This window comes from Sorex fumeus, unplaced genomic scaffold (assembly GCF_029834395.1).
Source record: "Sorex fumeus unplaced genomic scaffold, SorFum_2.1 ptg000044l, whole genome shotgun sequence".
Classification (NCBI taxonomy): Eukaryota; Metazoa; Chordata; class Mammalia; order Eulipotyphla; family Soricidae; genus Sorex; species Sorex fumeus.
Window position 1 is genome coordinate 13,871,825 of NW_026606101.1, and position 21,578 is coordinate 13,893,402.

General features: G+C 48.9%; 1 protein-coding gene across 1 annotated transcript in view; it reads right to left on the reverse strand.

The window, feature by feature from the left end:
* The window catches only part of LOC130030609 (probable tubulin polyglutamylase TTLL9), a 48,424-nt gene extending 27,307 nt beyond the window's left edge, over positions 1-21,117 (reverse strand). The window contains exons 1-5 of the mRNA XM_056121941.1: positions 21,103-21,117; positions 15,966-16,009; positions 12,699-12,791; positions 9,887-9,998; positions 8,515-8,700 (exon numbers count right to left, since the gene is read on the reverse strand). Coding sequence (XP_055977916.1) covers positions 8,515-8,700; positions 9,887-9,998; positions 12,699-12,791; positions 15,966-16,009; positions 21,103-21,117 — 450 coding nt within the window. The remainder of the gene's footprint in view (positions 1-8,514; positions 8,701-9,886; positions 9,999-12,698; positions 12,792-15,965; positions 16,010-21,102) is intronic.
* Between the last annotated feature and the right edge of the window lie 461 nt (positions 21,118-21,578).

Sequence of the window (21,578 nt, forward strand, 5' to 3'; positions counted from 1 at the left end):
CCGCTTGGCTGATGTTTGGTGTTATTAAAACAATGTCATCAGCAAAGCGGAGGTGGTGTAGTTGCCGACCATCTATCTTCACTCCCATTCCTTCCCATTCCAGTCGTCGCATGATGTTCTCGAGGGTGGCACTGAAGAGTTTCAGTGAAATGCTATCACCCTGCCGAACCCCTCTCTTGACATCAACGATCACTTCTTTGTAGAATGGTGAGATCCTGGTAGTGAATCCGCAATACAGCTCACGGAGGATCTTGATGTATTGGGCTTGAATGCCCTGATTGGCTAGGGCTTCAATGACCGCTTCCGTCTCAACAGAATCAAAGTAACCAGTAACTACAACTGGTCTCATTCACCTGACCCTGAAGGCTTCACCGACATGGCAGCACTGAGAAGGATGAGAAAGGAGAGGCCGACAAAATCTCAAGGCCGAACTAGGCTGCCACAACGAAGGAAGACAAAAATGAACGTCTGTACTTTCAATGCACGTACGCTAGCATCAGATGCATCCATCGAGGACCTGATGGTACACGCGTAAATGATCAAGTACGACATCATTGGTCTGATCGAGACAAGAAGGCACGAATCTCACCATGCCGTTTTCAACACTGGAGAAGAATTGTTCCTCGGAACATGCGATAAACAAGGTGTCGGAGTCGGTGTCCTTGTCAACACAAACTTGGCCATGAGCATTGATTCATTCGAATGCCTAACAACCCGAATCGGACATTTACATTTGAATAGATGTGGCTCACTGCCTGCAGTCTCTATCTTCATTGTCTACGCACCAACATCTCATTATGATGAAAGAGAAATCGAGAAGTTCTACATGGAGCTGGAGAAGTTCTATAAAGAAGACCACACCTTCTACAAGATCATTGTGGGTGATTTTAATGCCAAGATAGGACCGAGAAGATCAGCTGAAGAACTTCACATCAGGACCCATGGCCTAGAATGGAACGAACAGGGTGAGAGACTGTCTGAGTTCATCATGTCGACCAAGACCATCCATGGTAACTCACAGTTCCAGAAGGCAGAATCTAAACGTTGGACATGGGAGTCTCCTGGTGGACGATTCCACAACGAAATAGACCACATCATATTCAATCGACGGTTTTGCCTGACTGATGTCGCTGTTGTCCCAAAATTTCGAACGGGATCGGACCACCGTCTCCTTCGTGCAAAATTCTACTTCACAGAGCAGGGAGAAAGGGCTGCAAAGTTCAAAAAGAGAACTCCCAGAACGACCACCAACTGGGAACTCTTTGGCACTATTGTGGCAACATGGGAAGATGCCATTGTTGACAACATTGACAAGGAATACAATCGACTGGTTCAGCGCCTCCATGAATGTGCGAGGAATGCCAAGAGAGAGATAGCCACAAAAAAACGCCTGTCTTCGAAAACTCTTGAGCTAATTCGCCAGTGTGGTTTGGCGCATGCCTCAGGCAACCGCAAGCTAACGTCCGAGCTCGCAAAGCAGTGCAGAGATGCGATCAAGGAAGACCTCAAAGAGAGAAGAGCAGAAGTACTGGTAGATGCGGCAGAAGCCGGGAAAAGTATTCGTAAGGCCCGCCTGTCCTTCGCCAACTACAAGACCAAGATGACTGCCCTCCGACGTCCTGATGGATCCATCACATCCTCCAGAACGGCAATGGAGAAGATTATCCATGACTTCTACTCAAATCTCTTCGATAGCCATGTCCACTTGCCGACATACCAAATTCCACAGGATGGATATGTCCTTCCCAACGTTCTCCCTTCCGAAATCCAACACGCCATTTCGTCGGTAAAGAAACAAACAGCACCCGGCCCAGACAAGGTCAGACCTGAACACCTGAAGAACCTGCCGTCAGTACTCATCAATACACTGGCTCGGCTCTTCACTCGCTACCTGTCTGAATGCAAGGTTCCGTCCCAATGGAAAACCAGCAGGACCGTACTACTGTTCAAGAAGGGAGACATCCATAACATTGGCAACTATCGCCCGATCTGCCTATTGTCTGTCATCTACAAGTTGTTCACTCGAGTCATCCTAAATAGGATTGGCAGAACACTAGATGAAGGACAACCATGCGAGCAAGCCGGGTTCCGCAAAGGATTCAGCACCATCAACCATATCCACACGATAACCAAGCTCATTGAGGCTTCTCAGGAGTTCAAGATGCCGCTCTGTTTAACGTTCATTGATTTAAAGAAGCCCCTAAATAATAATAATAAAATAATTTGGGTGCCTTTCTCTTCCCTTCTTCTATCCCAAAGGAACCCAAGTGGCAGCTCCCAGAATGGCTTGACCTCTGTGCCACCTGTTCTCAGGCTATGGTGTCTAGGCCAGTTGCACCCGCAAAAGCTGGCATGACAGTCCACTTCATGGCCAGCCTGGCTGAGCCACGTGCCCATTGCCCAGTCAGAGAGACATCCGGTAGCATTGTAGAGGCATTTTGAGGGTATGACTCACATAGGTCTCCAGGACACCTCAGAGCAAGGGTAGACCCCTCCACCAGGTGGGGGGGGGCGGGGAGGTGAGGAGCTTTACCCAAACAGTCAGGGCCTTAGAGAAAAACCTGAGGTTTCGGAAAGAGAAGCCGTTCTGCCCCAAGATGCTAACAGAGCACTCGTGCCTGAGTTTCTGGCCTGCTCATCTGCTCTGCAGAGCGCAGACTGTCAGCCCCCTGGTATCCTGTGCCTCAGTCACTATATACACACAAGATCCTCTGCTGTACCTGCAGTTAGCAGCATGGCACATATAAAAATTAGTATGGGGGGGTCAGAGAGATAGAACAGCAGTTAGGGCAGATACCTGGCACCCATATGGTCGCCAGAGCAGTGTCAGGAGTGTCCCAAAACAAAATTATATATATATAATATATAGTGTGTATATATATAGTATATTATATATATATTACATATATATATTCTGGGCTGGAGCGATAGCACAGCAGGTAGGCCAACCCAAGTTCGATTCCTTCCCCCCTTTTGGAGAGCCCGGCTACCAAGAGTATCTCGCCCGCATGGCAAAGCCTGGCAAGCTACCCCGTGACGTATTCGATATGCTAAACACAGTAACAACAAGTCTCACAATGGAGGCATTACTGGGCCCACTTGAGCAAATCGATGAACAACAGGAGGACAATGCAAAATAGATATACTCTATATAATATATATATGTGTATATATATATATTCTATTGATAAAACCAAAAAATCATCAAAAGTATAAAAAAAAAGTTAAAGAAATGGAAAACTCCCAGCCAGTAAGCAGGCCTGCTGACCCAGGCCTGGGGGCACTGGGAGGTGGAAACCGCAGTCTGAGGTGCTGTCTGCGGTGAGAAACGCATCTGCGCATTCCCACTCCTCCACGTGCAGCAAAGGACTTGCCCAGGAACCTGTCATAAACAGACTCTGAACCACACCTGCCCTGCCCAAGCAGGCTCTGCAATCACATCCAGGGCCCTGGGGGCACATGTACGCCTGGCAGCACTGACCTCGGGTTTCCAGGGGCAGGTGGAAGAGAAGACATGGGGGTCCCCAGGAAATAACAACAGAAAGAGATCAATTACTGATACCTAAATGCCCCGGCCTTCAGGGTTTCACAACCCTGGGCATCAGTTATTCCCCTACTGTGGGTGTGAGCTATGCCCTCCTATGAGCATCAGTTATCCCCTAATTTGGGCATGAGTTACTCCCAGTAACTAATAATAATAACGATGGCCCCCCTCCAGTCTGTTTCCTTCCTGTGGCCTCCCCCATCCCTGGCTGGTCCCCCTAGACTCAGACCATGGCTCCCCGATCATATGATGCTCACCGCTGTCCCCCTTGGAATATCCATACAGTCCCCAGCTGCTTTATGTGCCTTGCGTTAGTCATGGACAGGATGCCCAGCTCTCTGGCTTCTCACTCTGCAGGCTGGGAGGGCTTGTTACCTCCTCTTCCCTAGAAGGGGCTGGGAAACCTGCTCGGTGTCCGACAGCGCCAGGTGGGGAAACAACAGGCTGAGCCAGTCACATTAGAAGGGGCTTTCTCCACCCCCTACCTTCCACACAGTGGCGGGGATGCGTCAGCTGTGCAGAAGAGAGGGCGCAGCACGCACACAGAAGCACATGCTCGCGACTCACACAGGCACACGTGCACACACTCAGAAGGCACACAGAGCATACGCTCACACACACACACGTACAGGCATGCAAGCACACTCACACAGGCACACACATACACTCACACAGGCACGCGTGCACACATTCACAAGCACACATACACACATGCAGGCATGCATGCATATACTCACTCACGCAGGCACACATGCACACTCACACACTACACAGGCACTCATGCACACACTCACACATGCACACATGCAGGCATGCATTCATATGCTTACATATTCATGCAGGCACATATGCATAGTCTCGCACACCCATGCAGGCACGCATGCACACACATGCACACATGCAGGCAGGCATGCACACATACACACACTCACACAGGCGCACATGCGTAGGCACGGGTGCACACACTTACACAAACACACTCACAGGCACGCATAAACAGTGCCCAGATTCTTCCTCTTAATTACAGCTGTCGTTGCGTCTGCTGCGAACAAAGGCTGTGGGCTGGGAAAGGAATCAACTTAATATGCGATTGCCTGTTCCCAATTAGCACAAATTACCATTTGTCTCGAGGATGAGGCTGGGAGCTGGAATCCACCCAGTGGGCTGCAGCCTCCCTCAGCCGGAACCCTCCTGCTCTGGCTTCACGGCCTCTCCTCTGCGCCTCCCCTGGAGGGACCACAAAGCTTCCTCCCAGCAGGCTGCACAGGGCGAGGGGCTGGGGAATCCTGGTGGGCTTCTCTGAGAGCAACCCTGGTTTCCCTCTGCGCCACAAGGGTTTTCCCCAAGTTCCCTTCTTGCGGCCCCGCACTCTCCTCTGCCCCGGGCTCTGCTGGCCCATGGCTTTGCAGTCTCAGACCCACAGGAGCTCTGCTATCTCTGTTCCCTGCTCAGTTCTCACACCCAGAGGACAACCCCGAAAAACAAGGTCTTATTGCCTGCAGGTCCCTCTCCTCCTCCCTCCAACCTCTCTAGGCTGACTTCTTTCCTCATTACTTTTAAGTCAGAAAGCCAGTGAAGGTTAAAAAAAAAAGGCACAGACATAAGGAAAGATGAAGTCACGTGATTTGCTGCTCCATGGATGAAGCTGGGGAGTATGGTGCTGGGTGAGAGGAGTCAGAGGGACAGACACAGAAAGATCTCACCCATAGGCGGGATATAAAGAACCATGGTAGGGTAATAACAAGTGCCCAGAGACAATAGAAATGAAGAGCAAGAGAACTGGTCCATAGTAGGAAGCTTGACACTGGGGCGAGGGGGGGAAATGGTCAGGAAAGGGACCACTCCAACAACGAGAGAAGGAAGTGCTCACTCTCACGAGGACTGGGTGCTGCAAGGAAGAAGAGTGATGTGCAGGAAACCCTGACAGTAACAGGACTGTAAATCACAGTGCCTAAAAGGACAAAAAGAAAAAGAAAAAGCACCTGCCACAGAGGCAGGAGGAGGGCAGGAAGAAAGCTGCAGATGTTGGTGGGGGGACGTGGACATTGGGGAAGGGATGAGTGTTGCAACAGTGTAGCCTGAAACCCAGTCATGAACAACTTTGTAACTCACAATAATTACATTTTAAACTTTTAAGTAAAATTAACAATTCTTGTTCTGAAAAAAAAATCTCCAAACAATACATATTTTATACTTATGATGGATTTTGTATGTATTTTTGACAACTGGAGCAATAGCACAGCGGGTAGGGCGTTTGCCTTGCATGCAGCCAACCTGGGTTCGATTCCCAGCATCTCATATGGTCCCCTGAGCACCACCAGGATTTGAGCCAGGAGTAACTCCTGTGCATTGCCAGGTATGACCCAAACCCCCCCCAAAAATTATACAAAATGATATATCAAATAAACCTAAAAGGCTTTATTTGTATCTATAATACTGCAAAGTCTTTAGTGCCTCATTGGCCATGGTCAGGAGGATGGTTCCATCCAACTCACTTTTGTGTAGGATCTCTCAGCAACTTGTGAAGGCCATGGATTTGGGGAAGGGGAACTCGAGTCTAGGAAGTGATTGCAGAAGTGAAGACCAGAACCAGCTTATTTATTAGCAACAGTATACATAGAGTCTGAAGTCAATGAAATGTTTTAATTTCTCTAAAAGAAATGGAACAAAACTCTAGGCTGACATTTATGTTTCATCCAGACCACAGTTCAACACTAACTCTTAGAATAACAACTACTACCAGTTTTTGGGGTCACACCCCGGCAATGCACAGGGGTCTCTTCTGGCTTTGCACTCAGGAATTACTCCTGGCAGTGCTCAGGGGACCATACGGGATGCCGGGATTCAAACCCGGTTGGCCACGTGCAAGGCAAACACCCTACCTGCTGTGCTATCGCTCCAGCCCCACTACGACCATGTTTGACTCCTTAAGTGTGCTTTGCCTGGGTTAACTCACCCAGTCCAACAGAACCATTATGTTAAAGAGATTACTCAGTAGCCTCCAAGGCCCCAGAGAAGCTAAGCAACCTGCCTGTAGTACACAGCTAGTGATGAGTGCAGCTGGTATTTAAACCTGGGGCGGGTTTTCTCAGAACCCGGTCTCTGCCCTCTCCAGAGAAGCCTGCGTGGTAGGGGCCGTGCTCCCACTGCCGACCCACCTGACACAACCTTCAGAACCTAAGGTCACCCTCAGCACAACTGTAACCATAGCATGAGTCCCTTTCGCTGGCTGGCGGCCAACTCCCCAGTACCTAGATTTAGGCCCAGCATGTGCCAAGTTCTTAGGAAGTTTCTGGGTGATGCTTGCGTAAGGAGAGCTCCAGCTCCTTCTCTTTAAAAGGGGGCTGGAGCAATAGTACAGTGGGTAGGGCATTTACCTTGCACATGACCAACCTGGGTTCGAACCCAATATAGTCACCCAAACACCTCTAGGAGTAATTCCTGAGTGTACGGCCAGAAATAATCCCTGAGCATCACCTGGTATGGCCCCAAACCAAAAAACCAGGATGTCCCACAACCCGCCGCCATGTAAGCTCATCCATTGACCCAGCATTACATACTCATGATTAAGTCTCAAAAGAGATCAACCAGCCACAGAAATTTACAGATACACCGATCTCCTGGCTGCAAACTCTGGGGCGCCCTCAGGATGGGGGGCAAACTGGGATCACCCTGCTAAAGCCACGGCAGCCACACCCACATGCCACAGCTGCCGCCATCCCAATAGCTGGGCTCACCCCGCACAACTGAGCTCTGCAGAGACAACAAACTGCCAGTGATTCCAGGCACAGTGACCTCCAGGCTGAGAACTCTGGGGTCTTTTCAGAGTGGGGGTGACAGTCACCCCCCACCCCCATACTTCTGGAAGCTCCAGCAGCCACACCCACATCCCACAACTGCTGCTATAGAAACTCATGGCCCAGTGAAATATTCTGGAGTTTCTGGACACCTCCAAACTCTACAATACTGACACCCCTGCAGGAGCACACCATGGGAAGTAACAGACGCCAACTATGCTCAGTGAACAAAAGCACCAACACAGAAGGCTCAGCTAGCAACAAACGGCTCAGTAAACCCTCAGACAAGGACTTAATGACTCCGTGGGGGAGACGATAATTTTCACAAATTTTCTTTCACTGAAGTAATTTTTGATAATTCCATTCGCCATTTGGTTGTGGCAAGCAATAAATAATGAATTATTGTGTGCATGCTAAGGGAGCGTGTTTTGAGGGTGGTTTGGGAAAGGAGGACAATGGTGGAGGAACGGTCACATTGGAGGTGGGATTGGTGTTGGATTACTGAGTGCCTGTAACATTCAATATTCAATAACATTCAATTCATGAACAACTTTGCAAACCATGGGGTTTAAATAAAGGGGGAAAATGTTTTAAAGGAAAAAAATTTAAAATGGGCCTGGTGGAGGCTGGAGCAATAGCACAGCAGGTAGGGCATTCCCCTTGCACATGGCTGACCCGGGTTCGATTCCCAGCATCCCATATGGTTCCCTGAGCACCTTCAGGAACAATTCCTGATTGCAGAGCTAGGAGTAACTCCTTGCATCGCAGGTGTGACCCCAAAAGGAAAAAAAAAGGGACCGGTAATCCCTCTCCTCCCAGGACTGAGGTGAGAACTGAGGGAACAAGCACAGCACGTTTCACACCTGGCTACTAATTGCTTCCGGGTCAAGAAGAGACAGGGTTGGAAGCTCCAGCGAGGCTCTGCCTCCTCCACCCACCTGTCCCAGCATCTCCTGCTCTTTGGGGGCACCTACTGGGACCATGTGATGGAGATAGGAGGAGGTGGAGTCTGGAGTCTGCTCTTCAGGGGAAGCAGACAGGATGCCCATGGCTGCATCCTGTCCTGAAAGGTGCCCGGAATGCCCCCTCACCTACCCCAGCCCTGCTGCCTGGGGGGCTTCCTCTCCCTCCTGCCCCAATTCCATCTGCCTTCCCCCAGCACTGGGCACTCACGGGCTTCATGATCCAGGTGATTCCCGGGTTTTTGCGGAACTCCTCCACAAACAGGTGGTACTCACACGGCATCTCAAAGGTTTTGGGGAAGAAGTCGCACTTGGCTGCCTCCACCTTTCCCGCCTCCCGCTCCAGCTGTTTCCGGAACCGCTTCAGGTTCTTCACCATGTAGTTCTTGCGGGTTAGCTGGGCACCGGGGTTAGAGGTGGGGGTTGTGGCAAGCCATTAGCACTTGTGGCTCCCAAAGCCTTTGTGCCCTCCCCTGCCAACACACACACACACACACACACACACACACACACACACACACACACACACCCCACTTCAGAGCTGGGGACATGACTGGAAGAGTTTGAGTGCAAGCTTTCATTTGAGCTCTGAGCTCAATCCCTGGCACTGCACGGCCCCCCAAGCAACCACCCAAGTATTGGGAGTAACCTCCAAGCACCAAAAAATGGGGGCTGGGGTGGGAACGGGCAGCAACGTTGACTGAAAGGCTGAGACTAAATAATTATCCCCATTGACAAGTCTGGTGGGGCTTAGACATGTCACGATGTCCAAGCTATCCAGCGAGGGTGGCACGGCCAGGGTCTGACAGGCCTGCATGCTCATGCTTCTGTAAGCCGCAAAATCTCCTTCCTCTGGGGCTGGAGAGATAGCTTAAGAGGCAGAGCACATGCCTAGCATGTGTCAGGCCCTGAGTTCCACCCAGCATCACACAACCATCCCTGGCCCCCACCCCGCCCCAGCCCCTCTGGTGTAGCTCTAAAGGCCAAGCATCACACAAGTGGCCCCAGACCCTCCCCCTCAGAACCACTGGCGGGGGGGGGGGGGAGAGAGAGAGAAAAGAGAGAGAGAGAGAGAGAGAGAGAGAGAGAGAGAGAGAGAGAGAAGAAAAGCACCTGTCATAGAGGCAGGCAGTGGTAGGGAGTGATGGGAGGGAACCTGGGGACACTGGTGCTGGGAAATGTACACTGGTGGAGGGATGGGTGTTGGAACACTGTGTGACTGCAACCTAATCATGAACAGCTTTGTAAGGGTTTATCTCACAGTGATTCAATTAAAAAAAAGTCTTAAAAATAAAATATCTGTCATCGCCGGCTCCTCTAGTCCTGTCTCCCTGGCCTGGTTCCACCCACTCCCTTCCCATCATGAGACTCCAATCCCACCACCCTGTCCTTCTCCAGTGCTGGACCTCCAACCAGCACTTTGACCTTAGCTCTTCTCCCAAGACGGCCGCCCCGATATCTTAGCTAACTCCCTCTCCCGAGTTATCAGTTCATCATTCATCTGGGGTGCGACAATAACCCCAAGGGCCCCCGGTTCCCTCTAGTCCGTGTCCTACCCTCCCCGAGTGCCGCCTCCTGCTCACCTCGTAGTGGTTGCGGAAGTGGTTGATGCGCACGTGCTCCTCCATGTAGGTGTGGTCGAAGTTCTCCCGCAGCCAGCTGACGTCACACCAGTAGAAATCCCACTCCCCTTCGCTGTGGCAGGGAGGGGACAAAGGCTGTGACCTGAGGCCTTGGCACCCTGCCTCACCTGGGGCCCAGGGGTGCAGTGTTGAGTCCATGCAAGTCTCTGGGTCCAGGGGCCCCCGGGCTGTGTCTGTGGCCCACAGTCTACTTTGTTGGGGACTGTGCCCCTGACAACCCACGCATCCTGTGGGCCACCGGCTCTGGGTGCACGGAGCACAGGGACCTCTTGGCACCTGTTGGCTGGACAGGGAGTGGCCCCACCTAGAACAGGGCATCCCCCTTTCCAGAGCAGGGCTCCCTGCCTCCCTGACCCGTCACAACCAACTAAGCTCACCTGCACGTGTCACCTGGCCCCTCCAGCCTGGGTGACCAGGAAGTGGGATTGAGGGATATCTGGGCGCCCTCCCTTCCTTTCCCTGAGCCCCCCAGAGCAGCCCCCAAATGACTAGGCTCATCTCTGCAGCCCTGAGACAAGGGCAGACTTGGTGACCACGGACAAGGCTACATCAGGATTCACTCCGGGGCTGCCTGACTCTAAATGCTGACCCTATTCTTCACCACCGTGCCAGGGAGAGGGATGCGAATCCAGGAGAATCCACGAAATTCAGATTCCAAAGGTGGAGTGTAGACGGGGGGAGGGGGTCTTAAAACACATGTGACAGGGCCTGGGAATAGCTCGATGATGAGAGGACCTAGCTTGCAGGCTAGAGACTGGTTGTTCCCCTGAACACCCCCATAACCACCCCTCACTGTCCAGTGTGATTCCAGAAGCACAGAGTATGATTCCAGTCTCTACAATGACAATATCAAAGGGGACGGAAGTGGGGGTGGAGGACTGTGGGATAGGAAATAAAACAGCTTCTCCAAGATTGCTTCTGATTGCTTTAAGGACAACATTACAGAGAGAACTGCAAGCCGCTCTATAACTCTATCAGGCTCCATCTCCTCCTCTCCACCCTCAAAGTAGTGCTGAGTCTGCATTTGGAGTGTGCCATTTCCAGAAGTTTCTTCATGGTTTTACTATTTGCCTGTATGTGGCCCCCGAGATTGCAAGTTTTTTTTTTTACTTTTTAAGGGCCAAGACTTACTATTTATCACATGCCAGGCACTATTCCAAGTACCTGACGAATATTAACTCCTCAATCTCCAGAACGAGTGTTAGGTTCTATTATTGGGGGTGGGGAATGTCACAAGCGATGCTCAGTGGGTCCTGGGGGTCCTCCCAACAAGTTTTAGCCAACCAGCCTGGCAGTTCAAGTGAAGGAAAAAGACTATGGCACTGCTCAGGCCCTGGGGTGCTGGGAATTACCCAGGACTCCCCCCCCCTCGTGGAACACACCCAGGTCTACCTTCAGGGAACCAGGAGGTGCTGGGGATTGAACAGCCACTTTGCAAGGCAAGAGCCTTAACTCCTGCACTATCTCTCCAGTCCCAGGTTCTGTATCATGCCCAACTTATAGAGGAGGAAACTGAGGCACAGAGAGGTGACACTATTGGCCCAAGTTCATAAAGCCAGTAAGTGTCTCAGCTGGATTTTAACTCGGGCCACTGGATTTCTTAACAATCAAATTTTTCCTTCCAAAGTGAGCGTAAAGAAACTAAAAAAGAAAAGAAAGAAAAGCTCACCCTTTTGTTGTGAGGTTATGAATAATAGATGAATGGATGAATAATGCATTATTTGTTCACTCATTCAACACATATGTAAGTTGCTTTTGTGTCAGAGACAATGTGGGGTGCACGGCTGGGTGCAAGGAGACAGGTGGAGTATACAGCATGTGAAACAAGGAGACAGGCAGGTAACCCTAGATCTCCATGATGAGACACCGAGAAGGTGCCCCAAGCCCAGCAGGAGGCCGGGAGGCAGAGCTGCTGCGGGGCTGATGCTTCTGAGGAGACATTTCAGCTGAGCGCTCAGGGAAGCGGAGTGTGGCCAGGTCAGGAGCATTAGAGACAGCCGGGGGCAGAGAGGCCAGAGATGAGGCTTAACTGTGGGCAGGGCAGGAGACAATCAGGAAGAGCCTTTGGATTCCTCTCGAATTACGAAAGATCATTCCCTTGCATACAATCTGCAGGATGATCATAGTCATATGACACTCGATATGACACAAAACTACCCAGCTTGGTCAGTAGGGATCTCAGTTCCTCCATCCCCAGGCCTCCATTCCTAAAGTGCTGGACTCTGCTCATCACTTTGGGGTCAGAGAGGCTGCTGCTACTCCAGGCATCGCATTGGCTTTCTCCGTGGAAAGCAAGGGAAAGGGTTGATCTGGCCACATTGGTTCCAAACTGTGTCTGAATAGGCCAATGGTCTGAATTGAAACTGCATTGATGTGTGGAGATGCCCAACCCCAGAGCCTAAATAAGGGGTCACAAGTCACAGAGCCTTGTTTGAGCTAAAGAACCTGTCCTGTGGGCTTTGTTGGAGGCTCCTTAAGCAACTCGGGCTCAGCTACAAGCAATGTGCTTCAAGGATTCCTAAACCATTTGCACCAAGCCAACTCTCAGGCTGGCCAGGAAACTCACATGGAATGAGGCTAAGGAGGCCAAAGGGATGAGTTAGTCCACCTCACAGGTCAGGACTATGCCCCTACCCAGATACCACCCTGATCTGCAGAGCCCTTTGCTCATCGCCCCAACGCTCCATTCCTCTGGATGCAGGGAAGGAAAAGAAAGGGAAGGTGGGAGGAAGCTGAGGGAGGGCTGGCTTACTCTTTTGCTTCCACCCAGCCCGGCCTGCGGCGAAGGACATCCATGAGAGTGTTCACTAGAGTGGCCTTGAACCGGATCAGTACTCTCTGGTCTCTGAAAGACAAAGCACAGGGACGCCTGCTCAGGACCCACCCAGGATGGTCCAGGAAGACCAAGAAAGGGGAAGGGGAAAATAGGAAAGTTCCACACCTGGAAATGCGCCTCCAATGCCCCCTCCCAAAAAAACCCCACCCAAACCCACAGAATTATCAACTTTCAACATTTAGAGTCATAGCATGTAACACTTCATATAATCCTGTTGAGAACGATAGACTCTGACTCACTGGGAAAGAAGAGCAAAATAACAAGCCATCATTTTATTCCACGCCCACGACGTGCCAGGAATGGTCTGGCTGCCTCACAGATGCCATAGCTCCTTCTTATAGTAAACGACGGCTGCTTGCACATTCCTTTTCTGACATTAGTCGGGGAAGGTAAAATAGGAATATTCTCCCCTATTCCTTCAACCATCACAACCGGAACCCCAGGACAATGACATGTAAAACAAATGCAACCAACAAGACCACGGAGGCTGGAGGAGGCCGGTTAGTAACTCAGGACTCACAGAACAGCGTGGCAGAACTCCCCTGCACGGTCCCTTTGCCTCATAGGTCCAGAGAAGGAGGCAAAGGAGCTGGCCAGACTTGTCAATGAGTAACAGGCCAAAAAAAGCCTGCTTCCAAGCAGGGCTCCTTAAGCGTTTATCACTCATCACACCTTTTTGTCCAAGAAATGCAACATGAGTTAATGCTGCCATAAAAACCTCAGGTTCATGATGCACTTGCAGTTGATGTTTCACTGATTTAGGGTCACTGTGTGTGCAGAAACCTTTTAGAGTTGCCAAGGTTGTTTCTACCCCTCCCCCCATGCAGTTATACATTCAGTTACCACATATAGGGCTTTAGGCTGTTGGGGGCCAGAGGAATAATAGTACAGCAGGTAGGGCATTTGCTTTGCACACAGCCGATCTGGGTTCGATTCCCAGTATCCTATATAGTCCCTGAGCACCACCAGAAGTAATTCCTGAGTGTAGAGACAGAAGTAACCCCTGAGCATCGCCAGGTGTGACCAAAAAAAAAGTAGGCTGTAAAGGATCAGGAGAGAGGCAATCTAGCAAGACAAGAGATAGCATAACTGCTCAACTCTAGGCAAGCCCTATGGAACAAATCGGTGGGGCACCCCCACTTCTATCATTAGGGAAATGCAAATCGAATACAATGAGGTACCAGCTCACACCCATTAGAAGGGATGCTGTCCTAAAACCAGAAAATACAAAGTGTTGGCAAGGATATGGAAAAATGGGGGTTAGAGAGAAAGCACGGGTGGTGAGGCACTTCCCTTCCATGCAGACGACACCAGTTCAGTCCTAAACAATCCCTGAGCACCTCCAGGAATAGCCTGTGTGCACTGCTAAGAATGGTCCCCAAACAAAACAGAAAACAAACAAAACAATTGAACCCTTTGGAACTGTTGGTGGGAATGTAAAATGGTGACATTTCCATGATAAAATAGGATAAGAGCACCTCAAAATTTTAAAATGAGAATTAGAATATTATCCAGCAATTCCACTACTATGCATATACTCCAAGAATTAAAAGGACCTCAGAGGGGGCTGGAGCAATAGCACAGCAAGTAGGGCGTTTGCCTTGCACAAGGCCGACCCGGGTTCGATTCCCAGCATCCCATGTGGTCCCCTGAGCACCACCAGGAGTGATTCCTGAGTGCAGAGCGAAGAGTAATCCCTGAGCATCAGTTGGGTGTGACCCAAAAAGCAAAAATAAATAAATAAAATAAAAGGACCTCAGAGACCTGAGAATATCCGTGTTCATAGAGGCATTAGTCCCAGTGGCCAAAATGTGGAAGCAATCCACTAACAAAATAACAAGCCATCATTTTATTCCAAGGAGGCAGATAAATAATAATAAGCAAAATGGGACATATATATACAATGAAATATTTACCAGCCTTAAAAATCACTGACAATTATGACATGGGTGAACCCTGAGGACTCGGCTCAGTGTAATAAACTGCTACAGAAGGACAACTATTGTGTGAGTCTCCTCATACTGAAAGCAGTCAAACAGCAGAGCTAGAACACAACATGATGGTTGGCAGAGGTGGTAGGAACGGAAGGTTCCTATTTAGAAGTTCACCAAACCCAGTATCCATAAGGAAAATGTGGGAACACCCACTCTGACACTGTGGAACCACACCGTCAGCCCATCAGGTTACATGAAAAAAAAAAAATCAGATACACGTTTTTAAAGCTATGATTAGTTGAATTTTCTGCTACTTGTAGCCAAACACATTTCCAATTGCCTGAAGAAATAAGAAAAACAACAACAACAAAAACCAAACAGGTGGGTGAGTCCTGGTAACTGAAGTGCTCTTTGTTCGCTGGGCTGGGAGTGGGTGTGTAAGCTCAGGGCAAGATCCAGAACGGAGCTGGACTGTTCTGCCTAAGAAAGTGAGAGATTTGAAAATGACAGGGTAGAGTCAGTACTGGGAGGAAAAGGGCAAAGATGGGCCCTGCATAAGAGAAGGATCAGAAACTGCAGCTCCCCTCCCCAGAGGTGGCACAGCCGTGGGGGGCAGGGAGACTCTAAAGGAAACAGAAATAATTAATGGAAGCAATATCTTAAGTATCTGCCATCATGGGTATAATACAAACTACATCCTCTAACACTTTGTATTTTGTAACCGTGTACTCTTTCATCAGAGCCTACATTCATCACTCCTGCCGTGTGCAAGGCAATTGTGTTTGAAATTCAAAGAGGTGCTGAGTTCCGCCTTCAGTTATTGATGCAGAGTGGAGCAGAGGCTCGGGAAGAGCTGACATTGGGAAAAAATCCAAGTCATCATGTGGCCACGGAAGGAGGCAGAAACTTGGTAGAGTTCAACAAGCTCAGCCACTACTGATTCCAGGGTCTTGAACAAGTTATTGAACTTCACTTGAACCAGTTCCCTGATCTTCTATTTCCCCATCTGTAAAATGGACACAGTGGTGGTATCTACCTTCAAGGACTATGGTAAAGAGGAGTCAACAAGGTAACACAAAGTGACTAGCTCAGAAAATGGCACCTAAGAGTCCAATAACTGCTTAATATTCTTATTGCTGTTATTATCATCACTGGCAGAAAAGAAACAAGAAGCTGGGGTGGAAGAAAGGAAGAGACTTTTTTATTGTAAAAAAAAGTCTGTGTTTATTGGATAGGGTAAGATACTCACCGTTCTTTTCCCTTTGATGCTCCATGGCCCTTGCAAATTTGATTCTGTAATGAGAAAAGGAAAGTGATGTAAGTGATATTCCTTGTTTTGTATATTTGTTCTATCTCATCAGCTCAACTTACTGCCGATAAAACGTTCCAGCTATCAGATGCAGTACCATCCCTATCCTGAAGCACAGCTATGTAGCCCGGCCAAGCTCTCACTGATCACCATGTGCCCAAAAACCTGGTTTTTGAAATGAAGCTCCAAAGGGGCCAGGGAGACAGCTGAAAGGGGGTGTCTTGGATCCATGATGACCCGAGTTAATCCCAGGCATCATATGGCTCTCTTGAGCACCACCAGAAGTGGCCCCACTGGGGAAGTTGATATAAAATATAATAATGTTTTAAAATGTTGATTGGACGAGCCTCACGCATGAAGGAACCAGAAGAAGAACTCAGGTATGCAGGACCCGTGGCTGAGATCTCCAGGCCTGCTCAGATCGAGACTGGGCCCCCTCCACCCAGATCCCCTGTTTTCCACGTGTGCACGTGTGCAATCCTTGGCAGTCACACCCACAAACTGCCCCCAGCACCATGTTATCTCATCACGGGCCAAGATCCAGAGACTATAAAACAAAGCTCCTGGAAGAGAGTAATGCAGTTTCTCCCTCTCGAGAGCCCGGCAAGCTACAGAGAGTATCCCACCTGCACGGCAGAGCCTGGCAAGCTACAGTGACATATTCGATATGCCAAAAACAGTAACAATAACGGATCTCATTCCCTTAACCCAGAAAGAGCCCCTAGTATGCCATTGGGTTCCGCTAGCACAAAACAGGGACGAACGGAGACATTACTGGCACCCACTCAAGCAAATCGATGAACAACCGGACAATGATACAAGTGAATGTTGATCCCAGGGTCAGGGAGATAACTCCACAGGCTTGTGTGCATACTTTGGTATGGGAAGCCCAAGATTTATCTTCATTACTACACAGTCCCCTGTGCACCACCAGGAGTAGCTCCTAGGCAACACGGGGCATGGCCCCCAAACTCCCCCTCCAAAATTAGGGGTTCAGAACAATAACACTGGGGCTTAGAGTCTGCGGTGCAAGTGTACAATCAGAAGTTCAAGTCTTCAATGTTCTGCATGCGCCAAGCACAATCCTGGCAGCTGTACTGTCTACAACACTCAGTACCACAAGCAATTTTCAGTCACGTGTGCAAAAGCATCAAAAAATGGGTGTGCCCCCTCAAAAGCATCTTAACTAAAAGATGTGTGAGCACCAGAGCCAAGAAGTGCCAGCACTAGAGAGTCACCCCCGAAGCACCATAACAATAACTTGTCGGAGATCAACTATGAGTGTGACAAACATTCAAGTATGTATGCATGCACCACAGCAAAAGGAGCAAAAGCTTCAGTGAGCACTGCAACCTGATTCGTGGCCCTGGTGAGCAGCTTGACTAAGGCTGTGTGAGAACAGTGATCACAGCCAGGCACGTGTGCAATCCTGGTCTTTGCAACATCAATCATAACAAAGAAAGGAAAGGAGGGGATGGAATTTACAAAGAATGAAGGGAGGAAGGAAGGAAGGAAGGAAGGAAGAAAGGAAGGAAGGAAGGAAGGAAGGAAGGAAGGGGGGAAGAGAGAGAGAGAGAGAAAGAAAGAAAGAAAGAAAGAAAGAAAGAAAGAAAGAAAGAAAGAAAGAAAGAAAGAAAGAGAGAGAGAAAGACCCTTCAACTATCCAAGGATAAGTCTCACTATGATCATTATGATCTAGACAGAATGATTTTCAGGGCTCCAAGTTTTGATGACTGATCTCAGGAAACTCTGCAGAAGAGATCTAGACTTTCTACTCTACATATTTTGAATGTATGATAACCCAGGCTGGAGCGATAGCACAGTGGTAGGGCGTTTGCCTTGCACGCAGCAAACATGGCCGACCCGAGTTTAATTCCTCTGCTCCTCTCGGAGAGCCCAGCAAGCTACCGAGAGTATCTCGCCCCCATGGCAAAGCCTGGCAAGCTACCCGTGACGTATTCGATATGCCAAACACAGTAACAACAAGTCTCAAAATGGAGATGTTACTGGGCCCGTTCGAGCAAATTGATGAACAATGGGAGGACAGTGACAGTGATAACCCAGGACTCAGAAGGGGTTGGGTCGAGGACTCCAAGCAGCTTCTACTTTTTCCACCCAAAATAAACCTTTCAAATTCTCAAAGGGTGTTATTTATTTCCTACCATGTTCAAAACGATCTGGTCCCTAGACCTGGTAAAACTAATCCCTAAGGCATGTATTTGGAAAAATAAAGTTGGTCTTGTGCATATGACTTTGCAGCTTGGATAGACTCAGTTAACTGCATTTGTTTTCTATTATGGAACATCAAAAACTTAAAACAGTGGCAATATAGATTGTCCAAAGTCTGGGCCCAAGTTCATTGGCTGCTTTTCTCAGGGCTCAAAAAGCTATACTCAAGACTCAGTTTCTTACAGTGGTGGAGGGATGAGTTTTGGAACACTGTATGACTGAAACCTAATCATGAACAGCTTTGTAAGGGTCTATCTCATAGTGACTCACTTAAAAAAGTAAAAAAAAAATTAATTACAACTAGAATTAAAAAAAAAAGACTTGGGTTACTGTTCTCATTCAGGGCTTAGGGTCCTCTTCCAAGATCATCTGGATTGTTAGCAGAATTCATTGGTAAGGGTGTAGAACTGAGATCTCTGTTTACTTGCCAGTCATCGGCAGAGGACTGCTCTTGACCCCAGAGCCATTGCAGTTCCTGTCAATGGGGCTCCCTTAGGCAGGTCAGCATGGCTAAACATAGATGCTTACATTCTGCCAGACCAGCTGGGGCATGACTTGGAACTAAAGACAGGGAGAACTGGCAGCAAGAATGATAGTACAGTCGGTAAAGACCTTGTCTTGCATGCAGCCAACCAGGGTTCGATCCCTGAGCCCACCAGGAGTAATCCCTGAACTCAGAGACAGGAGTAACCCCTGAGCATTGCCAGGTGTGAAAAGGACTTCCAACCTTCCCACTTTTGAGTCAGTTACAATTGAGTTACCTGTATATTTTTGCCATGCTAATAACCATCCCATCAAATCCACAAACTCCACCTTGACTCCAGAGAAGGGAATTATGCAAGCTGTGTACACCAGGCACAAGAATCTTAGAGGCCCTCTCAGAGTTCTGTCAAAGAGCCAGTGGAAGGAGATAGAGGGTTTCAGTTCATTGAGTTCAGTTTCTCACAAAACTGTCAGAACAAAGCACCTCACAAAAGCAACTCTATAGCTCTAGTCAAGTGTTCTCCTGGTTTAAAAATTATATCTTTCATACTCTCATGCTTTCAATGTTATCACATTCTGTCAGAGTCTTTGACAAAGTTTTCTTTTCCTAGCTGAGCTGCGTTATGTACTGTTAAAATTTAATTGACTGTGTACATAAGGGTTCATCTCTACTTTGTTCCCTTTTTGTCTATCCTCATGTCACTACCAGACAGTCCTAATTACTAACTTCCTAGTAAACCTTAAAAATTAAGTAGCCTAATTCTTCCAAATTTGTTTTTGTTTGCTTTTCATAATTATTTTTGCAATTATGGGTCAATATAAATTATTTGTCAATATAAATTTCAGAATCAGCATGCTAATCTCTACACAATTGGAATTTTGACTGGGAATGTGTTGAATCTATAGATCATTTTAGGAATAGGTGACACAAAAGATATTGGATCTTTTTATTCATGAATATAGCTCCCTGCTCCATTAATTTGTCTTAATTTCTACCATAGTGTTTTCCTATCTCTCAGTATGCTTTTAATTAAATTTGTTCATATTTGATCTTGCGTGATTGTACACAGTACTTTCAAATTTTCACTTTTTAATTATTTGATAATGATATCCTGGAAGATAGAATTCTTCCCTAGAGGATGTCCATGTCACATCTCTGAGAACCTCTAAATATATGAGTTATATGGCAAAGGGAAATTAGGTTAAGGATGAAATTAAGGTTGCTCATTAAGTGACTTTGAAATAGAGATAACCCTCGGGTCAGAACAATAGTACAGCCGGTAGGGAGCTTGCCTTGAACCTGGCAGACCCAGGTTAGATTCATTCACATCATCCCAAATGGTGCCCTGCACCCCACCAGGAGTGATCCTCCAGAGCTGAGCCAGGAGTAAGCCCTGAGCACAGCTGGGTGTGGCCCCCAAACAAACAAACAAAAATGATAATAATAATATAGAGACAACACTAGATTCGCCTGAGTACTGCCTGGTGTGGGCCCTAAACAACAATAATATTAGAGAGAATCCTGAATTTGCTGGATGGACCCAATCACTCATTTTTTTCATTATGAGAAGGAATTAAAGAAACAGGACTGCCATTCAGAAGAGGTGGGAGAAGGAAGGCATCAAAAGCAGATGCGGGGGTAATGTCAAAGTCATCGTGCAGCGGGTAGGGCGTTTGCCTTGCACGCGGCGGACCCAAGTTCGATCCCCCGGATCCCACATGTTTCCCCAAGCACTGCCAGGAGTAATTCCTGAGTGCAGAGCCAGGAGCAACACCTGAGCATCGCTGGGTGTCACTCTAAAAGAAAAAAAAAAGCAGATTGAGGCCGGAGGAGCTGGATTCTCAACTTTCTTGGGGGTCTCCTTTCGCCGCCCCCCCATTCTTAAAATGGAGAAAGGGTCGTCTGTGCATTCCTAGATGGCAGGAGCTTGTCTGCTTCACCTGTTTCGCCCTAGGACAACTCGGCTCGGAAAAGGGTATTAATTCACTTTTTTTTTTTTTTGGATGGATGCGTTATGAAATAGTAAGGACGGGCAAACGGGTGGTGGAATAAGTAGATCAATAAGAGCTTTTCCAGGGCAGGAATTGCAAGGTTCGGAGCTCCCCTCCGCCCCGGTTCACAGAAATGGCTGGGTAGAGCTTAGACCCCCCCCGGGTTTTCCTACATTTGCCGCCTGCCGGCTCTCTGCGGCTGTTCTGACCGCGGCGGGGAGGACTTTGGTGTTGGCCTGGAATTAATCATCAGCCGGGTCCGGAATCTCTCCGCGGCGGCAAGGCCTCCTGCCCAAGCTCTGACTCCTCCGGGACTTTCCAAATGCCCCGTCTGGGGCACGGGGAAAAGTCCCAGGTCGAGTGGCACGCCTACCTTCGGGCGCGACATGAAGCCTGTCCCCGGCACCAGACGCAAACCATCGCCGCGCCCTGCACACGCCAGTGCGTCCTGTTGCCATGGTGATAGAGTAGCGGCCGCCAGCCTTTCGCCGCTCTGATTGGACAAGCCACGGGCTCGTCCCGCGCGGTAAACACGCCGCGCCCAATCCGAGCCGCTGGCTTGCGCGCTGAGACCGCCCTCTATTCCCTCCCGCCTCCGCGACCACTTCCGGCGCAGCAACACCTCCAGACTTCAGGACTCTGGCTGAAAAATTGCCAGGGTTGGGGAAATGTAATAGTACTAAGATTTCTTAGCCCCTCAATAAGTGACCAGCTCAGTTGGTCAGCTGGTGAAACAGCCAGTCACTTTTGCTCTCTCCAACTCAGTAGTTCATGGGCACTAACTCTATGCGGGTTGCCCTCAACGGTGTCCTGACAGTCTGCTAGTGCCATTTCGCCCTGTCGCGTTCA